Source organism: Sinocyclocheilus anshuiensis, unplaced genomic scaffold (genome assembly GCF_001515605.1).
Source record: "Sinocyclocheilus anshuiensis isolate Anshui unplaced genomic scaffold, SAMN03320099.WGS_v1.1 scaffold763, whole genome shotgun sequence".
NCBI classification, from domain to species: Eukaryota; Metazoa; Chordata; class Actinopteri; order Cypriniformes; family Cyprinidae; genus Sinocyclocheilus; species Sinocyclocheilus anshuiensis.
The window spans coordinates 379202-393933 of NW_015548255.1; the positions used below are offsets into that span (position 1 = coordinate 379202).

At 36.3% G+C, this 14732-nt stretch overlaps 2 protein-coding genes across 3 annotated transcripts in view; one reads left to right on the forward strand and one right to left on the reverse strand.

Moving 5' to 3' along the window:
* Positions 1–2290: 2290 nt before the first annotated feature.
* Positions 2291–12208, reverse strand: LOC107655439 (mini-chromosome maintenance complex-binding protein). Of its 2 annotated transcripts, none has more exons than XM_016442930.1 (16): positions 12006–12208; positions 11741–11826; positions 11253–11393; positions 10959–11000; positions 10181–10270; positions 9921–10050; positions 9583–9737; positions 9321–9418; positions 9060–9229; positions 7001–7124; positions 6603–6720; positions 6332–6497; positions 4927–5060; positions 4246–4410; positions 2618–2706; positions 2291–2531 (listed from the first exon to the last, which is right to left on the reverse strand). In XM_016442930.1, the coding sequence occupies exons 1-16, from the start codon at positions 12061–12063 to the stop codon at positions 2405–2407; spliced, it is 1893 nt and encodes a 630-aa protein (XP_016298416.1). In that variant the 5' UTR covers positions 12064–12208; the 3' UTR covers positions 2291–2404. The 2 variants fall into 2 exon arrangements, with proteins under 2 accessions (XP_016298416.1, XP_016298415.1); XM_016442929.1 differs by having other exon boundaries at positions 10181–10273.
* A 574-nt stretch (positions 12209–12782) lies between these two features.
* LOC107655440 (SEC23-interacting protein-like) overlaps positions 12783–14732 on the forward strand; it is a 10396-nt gene continuing 8446 nt past the window's right edge. The window contains exons 1-2 of the mRNA XM_016442931.1: positions 12783–12982; positions 13637–14145. Coding sequence (XP_016298417.1) covers positions 12850–12982; positions 13637–14145 — 642 coding nt within the window. The 5' untranslated portion in view covers positions 12783–12849. The remainder of the gene's footprint in view (positions 12983–13636; positions 14146–14732) is intronic.

A 14732-nucleotide genomic window follows, 5' to 3' on the forward strand; every position in this document is an offset into this window, starting at 1 on the left:
ATTGATGAATCTGAATGTAGTGTTTACATGAACGCTAAATAAAGTGATCGGGTTGATGTGCGCATTTAATGTCACAAGCTTCAAATCGGAATTAGATGTTTTATCATTGCACATGCGCAGTCCTTTCAGTTCATGGTTTAATCCGATCGAGTGTTTACATGCACTCTCAATCGTATTAGTGTCACAAGCTTCAAATCGGAATTAGATGTTTTATCATTGCACATGTGCAGTCCTTTCAGTTCATGGTTTAATCCGATCGAGTGTTTACATGCACTCTCAATCATATTAGAAAAGGAATAAACCACCCCCTTCAATCCGATCGAAATTTCATTCCGATCGAGCTCAATCGGATCGATTAAGGTGTTTACATGAAGGCTTTTCAGTCCGATTGAGCCGTCAAACCGATTACAAACGGATTATTAGGTTGCATGTATATTGGCTTTTAGAGCTGGTTTATCGGTTCTTTGGGCCACAGTTTTTCAAATCCACTATGATCTTTGTTTCTCACAAACGTCATTTCTTACGCGTCTTTCTCTCACATGTACTGTAGCATAGAGTACTGTGCAAGGCAGTGGGTTACCCAATGTTCTTGCAGTGCATACACATTCAGACATTCCTGGAGCTGGTACGTGGTTTTGACAACCTTCTGAGATTGGAACTGTTTGAGCTTTAATATATGGTGGCTGTTATGCAATAGTGAAAATACATGCGCTGTAGTTTTGGTGGTAAGCTGACTTTTTTTTTTTTTAAACTATTTAAGATGGCATGCACTGGACTGCACTGTTTTTTGCTTTGAACTTGAAATGTTCTTCTTTGGCAGAGTTTTATGCTGAGAATCTTGATGAACATTCCTCTTGATTTGGAGGTGGGGCAGATTATGTTTTTGGTTATGTATGAATTTTTAATTTTCTATGCATAAAGACTTGCACTGTCCTTGTGGTTGTTCCCCCCAAAATCTTAAATGTTGCAATTTGTCACAAAGTGCTTTTCCACTTTTTATTTTCAATGTTTGTAACTGAACTGACATGTATTGTATTACATTTTGTCAAAGTCTTTTGTTTGTAAATTCAGCTTCTTCCCATTTGAATGTTGTCCTCCATAAATGTTTGTGAATGTTCAACCATTGTACCCAACATTTTATTGCAGAGTATTTATTCAAAATTAATGTTCTGAAGCTTATTCCCCAGTATTTTCCTATGTTAATAATAATAATTATGTAAACTGCTGTATTTTAAAATGTTATGGGATGTGCCTGGGAGGATTTTTAAGTAAATATTTAAACAAATAAACTGTCATTTATTTATTTACAACTTTGATTACAAATGATTCAGAATATAGAATATAAGCTTTCACTAACAGTTTTGGAGTCTTTTCTTACTAAACACTGCAGATACCACTTGAGAAATGTTTTTCCTAGCACTATGCTCACAGATCTCACTGTAACCTCTCCTTACAGTGTCAGCATGTGGCTCCTCCCAGAGAAGACCTCTTAATTCCCCGAAGCTTCACTATATTACATTCTTTGCATTCAGATGCCGTCTGAGAGGTTTGTGACTCCTCCAGTCACGTTACAACAAAAGAATAATCTGTTATTGCACTGCCCAGGACATTCAACATGAACATGTCAGCACTGACACTTTCAGGCCTTTGCTATTTTTAACTCTAAACATGCTGATGAACCTTCTTGTAAAGCTGTTTTTAACTGCATTATTTTAATTCATAGTAATACATCAGAACAACGAGGTCCTTTAGTGTTAGAATATATTGCTTTGACAACTGACATTCCCATAGCTGGTAACACGTTACAGGCCCATTAGTTAATGCATTAACAAACTAAAAATGAGCAATGCATTTTTTACAGTATTTATTATTCTTTGTTAACTTAGTTTATTGTTTGTTCGTGTTTGCTTAGGTCCATTAAATAACAAACATATACTTCTCATTTTAATAATGTATTAGTAAATGTTCAAATGAACAAATCAATAACTGCTTTAGAAGTATTTTTCATTTTCAGCTCATGTTAACTAATGTACTGTACTAGTTAAACGAAACCTTATTGTGAAGTGCTATCCAACATTTTAAATAAGACTATATATACAAAGTTCTCAAAACTTAATTTTTCCTAATACCCTTGTGCCATAAGTGTACATATTTGCTGTAAGGCAGTTATACTTTGTCACATGTTTGCATCTCAATATAAATGTAAATATACAAAGTATCAAAAACAAAATTTAACAACGCAAACATTGAAAATAATCTTCACCAGTGTCTTAAGGATTCCCATATTTAAAATGAAGTAAAAAAAAAACTGAACTGTACAAGAAGTCGTATGAAAACGTTACATTTTACTCCAAAATACAAACAAGTGTGAAACTGTTGAAGTATATGTAAATAGTAATATATTTTAAGGCTCATTTCCATTCACACATTTCTGCTGCGGTGTTTGACTTATTCTCAAAGCCTCTAGCTGCTTGGCTTTCATCCAGCCATCTCTAGACAGTGTGTTCTGCCCGTGACTTAATGAGAGCAACCTAAAACAGAACCCAATTTAGTATTTAATTGGCTTATTATGTATAACATAACTAGATTAGCTGTGAAAGCACAATTCAGAACTCACCTCGCAACATCCAGCAGCCTATGGAGGTCTTCCGCAGACATACTCTGAGGGTCATCTTTTCGCATCTCTACAAAGTCCTCTTCTACTGCCTACAGATCAAGAGCGCCAAGCACGAGGCAAAAAATATCATGATGAACAGAACAATCATATTGACATTTTTTTTTCTCCACTGGAGTTTTGGTTCCTTGCCACTCTCACCTTTGGTTTGGGGTTTAAAAGAAACTTAATATTCAGCAATATTATCAGTCTGACTGCACCGACTAAATTGGAACGAAATTGTGCTGGATAATGACAATTGTCTTCTGTAGAGCTGCATTATAACTGAATTGAGTTCTAGGGCTGGGCGATATAGCTAAAAAAATGTATCAACGATATAATGTTTCATATCGTTCGGTATGGATAATTATTGACATTTTTATAACCTTTTTTAAAACAAAGAGCAATAGAATTTTTTTTTTTTACATTTAACCACTGTATTTTTAAATTAACTCAATTTATTGAGACAAACAACAAATATTTTTTTGTTTTAACAGTCAAACACAAAATAAAAATTAAACAAATATCTAATTTCTAATGTTTTATATGCAGATTAAATAGGTTAAACATTAAATTGTCAACGCAAGGAAATAACTGTCTATAAAAAAAATGTGCATTACGTCTAAATGAACTCATATAAATCAAATATAATTTCGTAAATTGCATAAACAATTATGAACAAAACAGCATCACGTATTTATGCATTGCTTAATACAAAGAGCCGAATCGCCCATCACACAGATTGCCTTTAAAAACATGAGATGCAGTGAAAAGGAATAAACCTCCACAAATTCGTGACGTGTTTTCTAAAAGTTTTAACTGTTTTAACTTTGCATGGCTTTCTATACATCTCTTGTGTGACGCGAGTGCAGCAGTCTTGTCTGTCTAGAAAACGTGTTGAATATGCATTCTGTGTGAATGGCTTGTTTTGGTTTTAACCTAAAGATCTTCTCCGCATTGAACTTCTATATTTCTCTAATATTTTGAACGAATAATGCAGCGACTGCACGTCTCGTGGACTAGAACGAGTTTAAAACATTAAACGTCACTTACATCATCATCGCTGCATCTCGTGCTCCACTGATGACGCTCCCTGACGCACACCGAACATTCGATTATACTATTTTTGCATTCAAATGCAAATGTTTATTTTAAATTCGACTAATATTCATTTTTTTTATTCACAATCTCCTCATCACAGGCAGGCACAGCACTCATGTTCGTGTTTGTGTGTGCTGTCTGCGTCACTCGTAGCACGTGCCTATATCGTGCACTATATCGAACATTTTTTATATCATTATCGAAGAAGGTGTACCGCCGATAAATATCGATACAGTTTTATCGCCCAGGCCTATTGAGTTCATTTCATAATTGATGAACTCCGCAACACTGAACTGAATTGAATCAACACTGAACTGACTTGAGCTGCATCTTGTGTAGAGCTGCTTTATAGATTAAATTATATTCATTTCACAGCTGAAGAGCTTTGCAACATTACAACTGTTATTTTCTTATTACTGTGAAGCTACTTTGAAACGATCTGTACTGTACAAAGCACTATAAAAATAAAGATGACTTGACAAAATCCTGACCTTTGTGATCTCATCTGAAATGGTGTAGTTCAGAGCACGTGCCACACTCAGATAGATGCGATACTTGTTGAGCTGAGATGGAACCTGCGCCACCTGCACGGCGCTCAGGTACTCCTCCAGGTTAGGTGGGTTCAGGGTGGGCCACAGGTGAACCTGACAGTCAGACTGAGAAAGCAAAGAAGAAAATTTTTGCAAGGACTCATTTAAAAGTTGCACTTTATAATGTGCCCATTTGTCAGAAGCCATTAAGGAGTCATGAAACTACTTCTAATAAACCTTCAGTGCCTTTTTAAACTTTGTAAAAAACTGTGTATCTGAGTTTTGTGCCATTAAATAAGTGGCCTGTCCTGGCCTCTCCCTCTAATGTCCTTGTGTAGAGTTGCCGCCATGGCAACTAGACATACAGGAATAGCACAGCACATTCCACAGGCTGTTAGCATCACGGCAAAGCCATGATTAGAGCCCAGCCAGGGAGCTGACGACAACCCTGTGGACTGTAATGGAAATATTAGGCTGTCTTTAAAACTGTCTGATGGAAACAACTCCCATGGGAGAGGCATTCAACCCAAGTCATTTTCACCTGTTGGAAATTAAGATGCCGGTCTTTCTAATTCGGCCAAATACATGTGGGTAATATTTTAATAATAAAACACTGAAGAGACTCAGGCCTGATGTTCTTACCGGGAGGAGCGATCGGCCCTCGGATGTGATAAGCACGTTAATATTGCAGGAGAATTCCATCTGGTGGTAGTTGAAGTCGTAATCAACCTTCTGCCAAGAGATCAGGTTCCCCAGCGCGGTGATATTTCGCACACCTACACCCAGGACAGACAGTACACAAAGCGTTGTGTCTCTATGAACAACTTGAAAGATAAACACAACGACTGAACAACACAGAGCAATATAGTCTGAAAGGAAATGCCTGATGCTGCAGAAAAGGATGTTTACTCTTCCTTTAGGCACGCAACTATCTCTGCCAGAGATTAGATAAGTGTACTGATATGAACACAGAATGTCTTAATTGTAAAGTTGAGCTTAGTTAGGACTGCTCTATGCCTGCTCAAAATTCACAATGCTGCATAAAAGCCAGATTAAATTAAGCCTGCTCTGACCCACCTCATCGCAATATCAAAGTATCAAAATACACAATTGTAACTGCTGTGTAAATGCATTTATGCCACCTCTGAGCAGCACAAAACAGTCTGTGCAAAGACACCTAAATGCCACTTCAGAAGCACTTTTTTTTTTTAAAGATTGCTAATAATACATAAATGTCAAAACCACAAGCAGCCACTTCCTGACAAACACTAGACTTACTGCTCAAATGGTAGTCCAAAAGTGAGAGATCACCATTTCTCAAAATGAACGCTGAGTACAAACTTTTTACATTACAAATGATTTAATCAGCAATTCACTTGACAATCTGAGTTAAAAGTCGAACTGAAAAATGAACATGAATTTCAGAATGTCTCTCTTTTGCCAATGACAAGCTAGATGAACTCCACAGGTTTGTGAAAATTCTAAAACCTGTGGATCATGTTCTCCAGCATGAGAACGGATATGAGAATGATCCATAGATCATCTAGAGCTTCAATGGAAGCAAGAACCTCTATGTACAAAGTGTCGCATGATCAATGTCACATATTTCCTTTAGGTTTACCTAGAAATAGTGCAGAACATTTCACATTAATTTTACATGAATGTTTATAACAGTTTATTACCACATTCACAGATTTGTACATGCACTTATTTTTATCAATCCAAATGAACCAAATCTGATTTCAGATTCTGAACATTCTGTTTCTGAAAGTTCCTCTAAACTTTGCAATCTAATTCACACATTTATTTAAATGTGTATTAAGATCTACAGCACCCCTTTCAACAAAATCAAAATTTAATTCGGATTGAACTCAAATGGATAAAGGTGTTTAGATCAAGTCTTTTCAGACTGACTGAGACATGATTATGATTAAAAAAAGCTTATTAGTTTGCATGTAAATGTAGCCAAAGTGGTGTCAGACTTTTGGACTCCTACTGTACATCTAGTCAGCACAGTACTTTTCCCAGCGATAATCAGTGCTCTCACCTGTGGCATCCAGTTGGCCCTGCTCCAGCTGTGTCTCATCCAGAAACAATGACGTGTTATTGGCCAGCTGAAGAGTCCCACTCACCAGGCGGTTAGCTGTGTAATCTTTCCGGGGCACCATCCTCTGGTTGTTCATGTTATGCAGGCTCATGCATAGCCGGTATGACTAGCAAGAAAGGGGAATCAAGTTTCAAAGTAGAAGTAATGGCAACTATTACTATTGAAGTAATACAACTTGAAGATTTATAAAAGCTCAATCTAGATGACTTACAGATGGCACAAGCTGTTGGATGACCTTGTAGAGATGCTCAGTGAATGGAGAGCTGTGAGGACAGCCACTGAGATTCAAGGTAAATTTTCCCAAAGGAAGAACATCCCGTCTGCTGTATCTACAATAAAAACACAGTGCAAACCTTATGATGTATAGTCTGAAGGACTATTGATAACTATGTTTGTGTATGAAACGTCACTCTCTTTGAAGAGGAAAATTATCTCAAAACATGTGGCAAATAGGTGACATAGGACTTCCCACACAATGCCACAAAAGCAATATTGATACTTGAATTTGTGCTATAACTTAAATAGGGACTCATGTTATGAAAAGGTATCAACCGTAGTCGTTCTTCAGACATTCAACAAAGCCACTCAATGAGAAAATGAGAGACGTACACATTGGAGATGAGATGAAGTATGAGGTACTCTGCAGCGAGTGAATCCCCCAACAGGACATGTGTGAGGTAGGTGAGCAGCTCTGCTCTGATTGAAGCCAGTTCCCCAAGAACACTGCTTAAATCTGAAGACAGCATTCACAGACATACAACATCAGCAACCGTTTGAACAGTAGGGCTGACATGATACAAAAGTTCAATAGTTGCTGCCAGTTTGATTCTAAATAACTCTGATACCAAAGCTTAAAAAACAAAACTATTTTTTTTTTAAGTTCTTTTTAATATTTCATAAGAAATGTATTAGTACTTACTACTTGTACAAATAAATAGTCAACAATTAAGAACTAAGATTTTCTTATTTTAATCTTCATGACAATATTTTTGATTAATAATGACATAATTGGACAGTGGCAGTGTTGTTAATGTTAACTAAAACTATTAAAAATAATTCTCATTTACTGAAACAAAGCTGAAATAAAATTATACAAACAAATGAAATAAAAAAAGAATAAAAAAATGACAAATGAAAATTAGAAATGTTGCCTTGGCAACCAAGTTGAAGTAATAAAATTACTACAATTGAAATAACTAAATGAATTAAAAACTAGTATTTAACAAGTATATAAACTAAAGCTAAATGAAAATATTAAAAAAATATATGGTAACACTTAAAGCCTTTATGTATAATGCATTATAAAGGGTTATTAAAGGTTATAATGCATTATAATTATTCATAATGTGCATTGTAATGCATTATATCTTGTCATAAATAATTATAACCAAATTTAAAATACATAGTGTAACAATGGCTTGATAAGTGTTATAATGTATTAACTGCTGTTACAATTATTCATGAGATTGTACAATGCATTATAAAGTGCATTAAGCCTGTGTTATACTTTCCGCGCGTACAATCCGGACGAGTACGCGGACATCGCGGACGCGGACTACTTGCAATTATACTACCGAAACTGTCCGCTCTGCGGACGTGTTCCATACATGTGTAGTAGATCGGCTTGAACAATAAACAAACATGTGAACAAAGAATTGCCCAGAGTTATTGCACATCTGGCTGTCTTTATATTGTTTTATCGACGGATTGTACAGGTTCGAGTAGCAACGGGCTTCTTCACACAGCCTGCGCATGTGCAGTAGCCTACTGAGCGCGGTCACAAAAAAATGGTAGGCACACGGATGTCCGCTCAGAGCCTCCGCGCACACTCTCCGATGACGATTTTTACGTCACGCATACCATAGCGGACCCGGAAAGTATAACACAGGCTTTACAAGGCATAATTAATGCATTAAAACTACTTTTATCATGCATTATTCATAAAGGCTTTAAGTAAAGTGTTACCAAATATATAAATGACAAATGAACATAAAATCACTAAAACTTAAAATGAAAACTGAATATATAATAAAAATTCTAATAAAAAGATCCTTATCACAGATCCTTAAAGGAACACTCCACTATTTTTGAAAATAGGCTAATTTTCCAACTCCCCTAGAGTTAAACAGTTGAATTTTACCGTTTTCGAATCCATTCAGCTGATCTCCGAGTCTGGCGGTACACATTTCACTTTTAGCTGTAGCTTAGCATAGATCATTGAATCTGATTAGACCGTTAGCATCTAGCTCAAAAATGACCAAAGAGTTTCGATATTTTTCCTATTTAAAACTTGACTCTTCTGTAGTTACATCGTGTACTAAGAACGTGACCACCTGCTTGCACAGGGAGCGTGCCTTCCGTTGGAAGTTACCTAGCTGGGTACTATTTTCATTTTCCGTCGGTCTTAGTACACGATGTAACTACAGAAGAGCCAAGTTGTAAATAGGAAAAATATAGAAACTATTTGATAATTTTTGAGCGAGATGCTAATGGTCTAATCAGATTCAATGACCTATGCTAAGCTACAGCTAAAAGTGCTACCGCCAGACCCGGAGATCGGCTGAATGGATTCGAAAACGGTAAAACTCAACTGTTTATCTCTAGGGGAGTTGGAAAATTAGCCTATTTTCAAAAATAGTGGAGTGTTCCTTTAAGAGTAATTTCTTACAGTCGCCGTTATTCTCCAAGACACTAGAGGGCAGTAGAGGGTTATTGTGCACTAGAGGCTGGGCATACAGCATATGCAGTCGTGGTACGAGGGATGCTGGTGGGCTGTGAACTCTTTGCTCCTCCACAGTCTCCATGCCTTCTGTAGGGTCCAGCAGCGAAGACGCCTCTCTGAAGACATGAAACAAACAATATATTACAGTTTAACTTTACAAAAGCCCTTATTGCAATTACAACCATCCCAAAATGATGCTCAGATTACCTCTCATCTGCAATCACGCTCAAGGCAGGGTCCACAGAAAGGATGCCAAATACTTCCAACATGTCATTCAGTTTGAAACTGTCCCAATCCTCATATACCTGCCAATTACAGAGGATGGCCGAGTTACAACATGTGCCTGCTCAAGACAACTTGATTATAGTGTTAGTCTAAAAAGTGTGCATTAAAAATGACAATCTATGAAAAAAAAAAAAGAATTGAGAGTGTGTCAAGATGATGGTTTAAGATGAAGGAACAGTTAAACCTTAACAAGACAGGCTGGGCCCTTTTCTCCAGGCAAAGGGAAGTTGAGGTCCAGACTGGATGTGCAGTGTGATGGAAACGAGTCATGGCTGGGAGCTTCTGTCTCCTGACGCTTCGGCTCAATGTTGCCATGAGACTCTGCAGAGCTCTGAGCTCCTGTTCGAGACAAATGTAAATCAATTTTAATCTTGAACATATGACAGATAAAAGAACAAATCTTGAACAAATCTAAGAATCTAAACTAATCTAATCTTGAACAAATGATGGATGGAAAAAAATGTCTACACACTCACTGGAACTGCATTCTTCAGACTGATGAACTTAATTTTTCCTTCTTACCTTGACTACCATCTTTCATCTGTTGGGGCTGTGTGTCCATCTCATCGTCCTCTTCATAGCTGCGCTTATGCCTGTTTGGGACATAGGAAGTGGAGGGCACCACTCGTGCCTGACTGGTTCCTGCGAAGCTGTTCTGAGCCGTTAAAGATAGCTTAACTTTCATATTGGTCAATAAGAAAAAGGGAAACCAACAATCACATGCTGTGTAAACTTATTTGAAGTGGAAACGAGACCAGTTTCTGGGTTCATGTGAAGGATATTTCCTTAACCCATTGAGATTCTCCTGGGATGGGGACACAATAAAAGGTCTGTCTCTCTGAAGTAACTGTGCTTCTTGAGTTGAAGTCCACCTGCTGATATAAAGTCCAGTTGCTTATGTCTATTTAACCCTTATATTATGTTGCAGGTCATTACATTTTTGAATACAAGTTAACCTATGATGTTCTTCTTGACATTCTGTGACTTTCTCATTTGGGGTCATGAAAATGCCTGCAAATGTTGGTACAAAATTTCTATTACAATTATGATATTTGTGGGTCAACGTTAAAGACAGCTGCACAGACCCGACATAACTTTTTTTTTTGCTAATTTCTCAGCTACCCTTTGAGGGTATTTACATTTATGCATTTAGCAGATGTTTCTTTTCGAAGAAACTTTAAGTAATAGTGTTTATAATATTCACATTTTATGAACAAATAAATGTTTAAAAAATATTTGTTACTGTTTTAAAAATCCTATGTTCTCATGTTTATTTTTTTATAATGTGCGAAAAGTATTAATGTTAGATGTTTGCTGTTTTACCTGTTGCTTTTAGTTTGTTTTCATATTGTGATTTTTAGTTAATCGCATTTAATCAAATAAGGGTCAATATGACCCCGACATACATAAAAATTGTACCCCGGTTTTGAACTTAATAGAAACATGCTTTTAACACACCTATAAGTTTGATCTGAAATAAATATGATACAACTTCTCCAGACCTAGCATATAAATACACTGGTGTATACTTACATGTTAACAAGCCAAATATGTACTCACCCCACCCTCTGTGATATCTTTGTATTTTCCACATTTAACCTGCTGTGAGTAAGGACAAGTTTAGAAATTATTCAACCAGAATTTTTATCTCAAAACACCCAAAGGTGGAAAACCAACTGCTTTTGTAAAAAAAAAAAAAAAAAAAAAAAAAAACTATCAAAAAAGAATTTTTATCTCAAAACACCCAAAGGTGGAAAACCAACTGCTTTTGAAAAAAAAAAAAAAGAAAAAAAAAAAACTATCAAAAATACCTAGGCAAATGCGTTTCTATTAGACATGTTTAGAAATACATACTTTAGAGTTTGATGTGGGATCATTCATCTCATAAACACCCATGAAAAATTCTGGATCAAACATATCCTGGACCATGCAACGAAATTTCACGAGGCTATTAGGCTTCAGGTAGTGCAGGGGAACATCATTCAGAGATGGAACCTGGAAAACCCAGAAAAAGAATGACCTCTCACTAAAAACATTATTTTTCTGGTTAATAATTAAGACAATCACCACAACCCCATGTTTAACTGCGCACAGCTGTAAAAAATAACATGCTAGATAACGCCCACGCCAGTTTTTATGGCACAAGAACCGGTTTATTGCATGATATTGATGTCATCTGTAAAAACAAAGCACTCCTCATATCTGCACACAGTGGACTAGCCACTATCCTAAACATAAGCACAGTTTCATTTATTTCTGCAAGAATACCGCATAAAGCCATTCATGTGACATCTTAATACTTAAAATGTCAGAGGAAATAAGATTTTAACAGCTAACGTTACCCATGTATGAGCGTCGTTTAGTTTCAGTTTCTCTTTGAAATACTCCACAACTTTCTTCTCCCAGTCTGGACAGGAGTTACTCTGGGCTGTAGGACCACAAAGACACATTTTAGAAAAGTAATTTATACATGGTTATTCACAGTGTAATGCATGCTACTACATGGAAACTGATTTACAAAGCGTAGTAAATCAAGATGATCACATGCTCCTCTGTTGAACTACATGCATTAGTATCAAAAAGTATCTTTTGTCTGCTGCGTCTTACCAAACAGCCCATCAACAATACCCAGTGGGTTATTGATCCAGTCATGAACCGTAGGCATCGCTGCGGGATTTTGAAACACAAAATTTAAAACTAATACTCCTTTTACTTGTACTATAACAAGCACGTTTCAGAGTTCAGCAGCGCACAATGCACCGTGGCGGGAAAATTGCGTCATAAAAACTACCATGTGACCACGGCGCATGTTCGTTCTTCGCTGTGCCGTCCTGAGAAGTCTAGACGGTACTAGTTCACCGAAATGTACAATGGCTCTAACAAACGTAGTAATTAGTCAAACAAAAAAAAACTCTTCTACAAACAATATATATACATTTATATATTAATTTATAAATAAATGTATTATTATTATTATTATTAATAAGTTTAATTGTAAAAAATTGTAATACGTTAGTAATATTATATTAATAGTAAGTTATGTGTGTTCAAGTATCAAAATGATTGATCTAAAGAGTTTTTTTTTTACATTTGACATTTATTGAACTATTCTTGTAAGAAGTACATGTTTGTACATATTTGAAGTTAAAATTGATTTGTGCTTGAAAGTGAAAGTGTTTTTATTTTCCAGCATCACAACTGAAAAACGAAAGAAATCACACTATCGATGTTGTGTGTCATTGATTACTTTTGCCTTGGTACGTCAACGTCACGCAAATCTGTATATCATGTAGTAGACGTCAGAGCAGGTTACCGTATGAGCCTTTCAGACTATCAATGAAGTGAAAATCTGTGAAAATCCTGAGATCCCCTTTATCTCTCTAACGTGACGAACCAGGAAGTGCTGCCTGTTCCGAGTGGAGGACAAGCTACGTGTAATATTTGATTGAAAATGGCTGATAGGAAAGCCAATAACATCCCCAGCAGCAGCGCAAATCTGCTGTTTTCAGCGGCTCCGGAGTTCAACTTCAGCCTGCCGTTCATACCTGTCAGTCAGGCCACCGGCCCCGCGGTTTTATCCGGAGGTGAGCTTAGAAAGTCTTCAAATGAGCTGCTTTAGTGGCTAGTGATGTTAGCTTTCCTCTATTTTCTGCTCAGAGGTCTTTGCTCTTTCTGATAATTAGCTCATGCTTTCTGTTAGATTATTTTACTCTGATATCCAGTAAAAATAAACCTGCATTTTTACTTTGGTCAAATATTTTAAGAATGTTGTATTGATTTTATTAGCTTGATTAGTGAAGTAGAACAGTTGACTTTAAATATACATTTATATACGTGGCAAAGTATGTCCTAAAAGGTAGCAGTGTCAAATTATCAAAATTATGAGATTACATTATCACTCGCTATCCCCAAACCACCTGTCATCAAACCGTAATTTAATTTAAATTACATTGAATATTGTAAAAACACAGAATATCAAATGTGTCTTTTAAAGAACCATTACTGCTATTTCCTGACAAAAGGATGAGGTTCATACCATATCGCCATAACAAAAAAAGCTTCCTCTTTATAAAAACTATCAGATATTTATGAAAACATTTATACAATCAAAAAATATCAATGTCATTCTTATCTTGAAGCTTTTCATATTTCACTTGTGATGACTTTAAAAACATCACAAACAGCTGATTATATTTAAAACTAATTTTCTTTGCATTTCTTTGTCATCCTCTGTGAAGATGATGTCAGTGAAGTTGGAGAAGAAGACAGTTTTCTTGGTCAGACATCATCAGCAGCTCCTCAAGCCTCCCCGTTCAATTATTTTTCCAACACCACTAACAGCAGCGACCCGTTTGCATCTATAGGGCAGCAGCCATGCCTGCCTCCAGCCGCCACCGTCATTCCATCAACAAGCCCATCGCCTGCATCCATTGCAGCTAGCCTGCCTCTAAACCCACCAATATCTCACATGAACCCCGTTCAGCAGTATGGCAGTGTTACTAATCAAATCCCTGTGGGTACATACACTCATCCACCTAATGCACCGACTCCTCCTCCTCCTACCCAGAGCTCCCAGCAGTCCTATAATCCATACCGTCACACAGCTGTCAGTAGCAAAGCTAATCCGTACCTCATGGCTCCTGAATTACAGCATCAGCCCCCCAGCCAAACACCCCAGCATCTAAACCCCTATTCTCAGGCCACACCTGCTCCCTCGTTCCAGACTCCACACACAGCGTTCACCAAGGTTGGTCATGTAATGTCATATTTGTCTTTTAATCACTATGCACTTAAATTTATAGTTGCAAACAAGGGGGATTTTACTGGCTCTGTCATATTTGAAATATCGTCTGCTGCCACAGTCTATGGAGACTGACTTCAGATACAATCTTGAGGATGCATTATATATTCTACCATATCGGATATCTGTAAATTTAAATTATTAGACTTTTTTATTTTTTGTATCATTTTATATTTTATTTATATTGGATAGTACTGGATTTTTAATTGTTCCTGCTAATTTCCTGCTTTGTAGATTACCTTTGCTATCAATACAGTGTTATTTTAGTATTTTATAGTATTCATTAATATTTTAAATTAGGTTCTTATATTTTAAGTTTTCATTGTAGTTTGTTTTAGTAATTTTGTTGTTCTTTGGACATTTTTGTTAGCTTTGTTTTTTTATTTTATTTCTTTATATATATATATATATATATATATAGAGCTTTATTTCAATTACCGAAAACATTATTTTATAGTTTTAGTTAATAACAGTGATACAATACAATGTTGTGATAACTAAATTCATTTATTATTAAACATTTAAAATGTAGT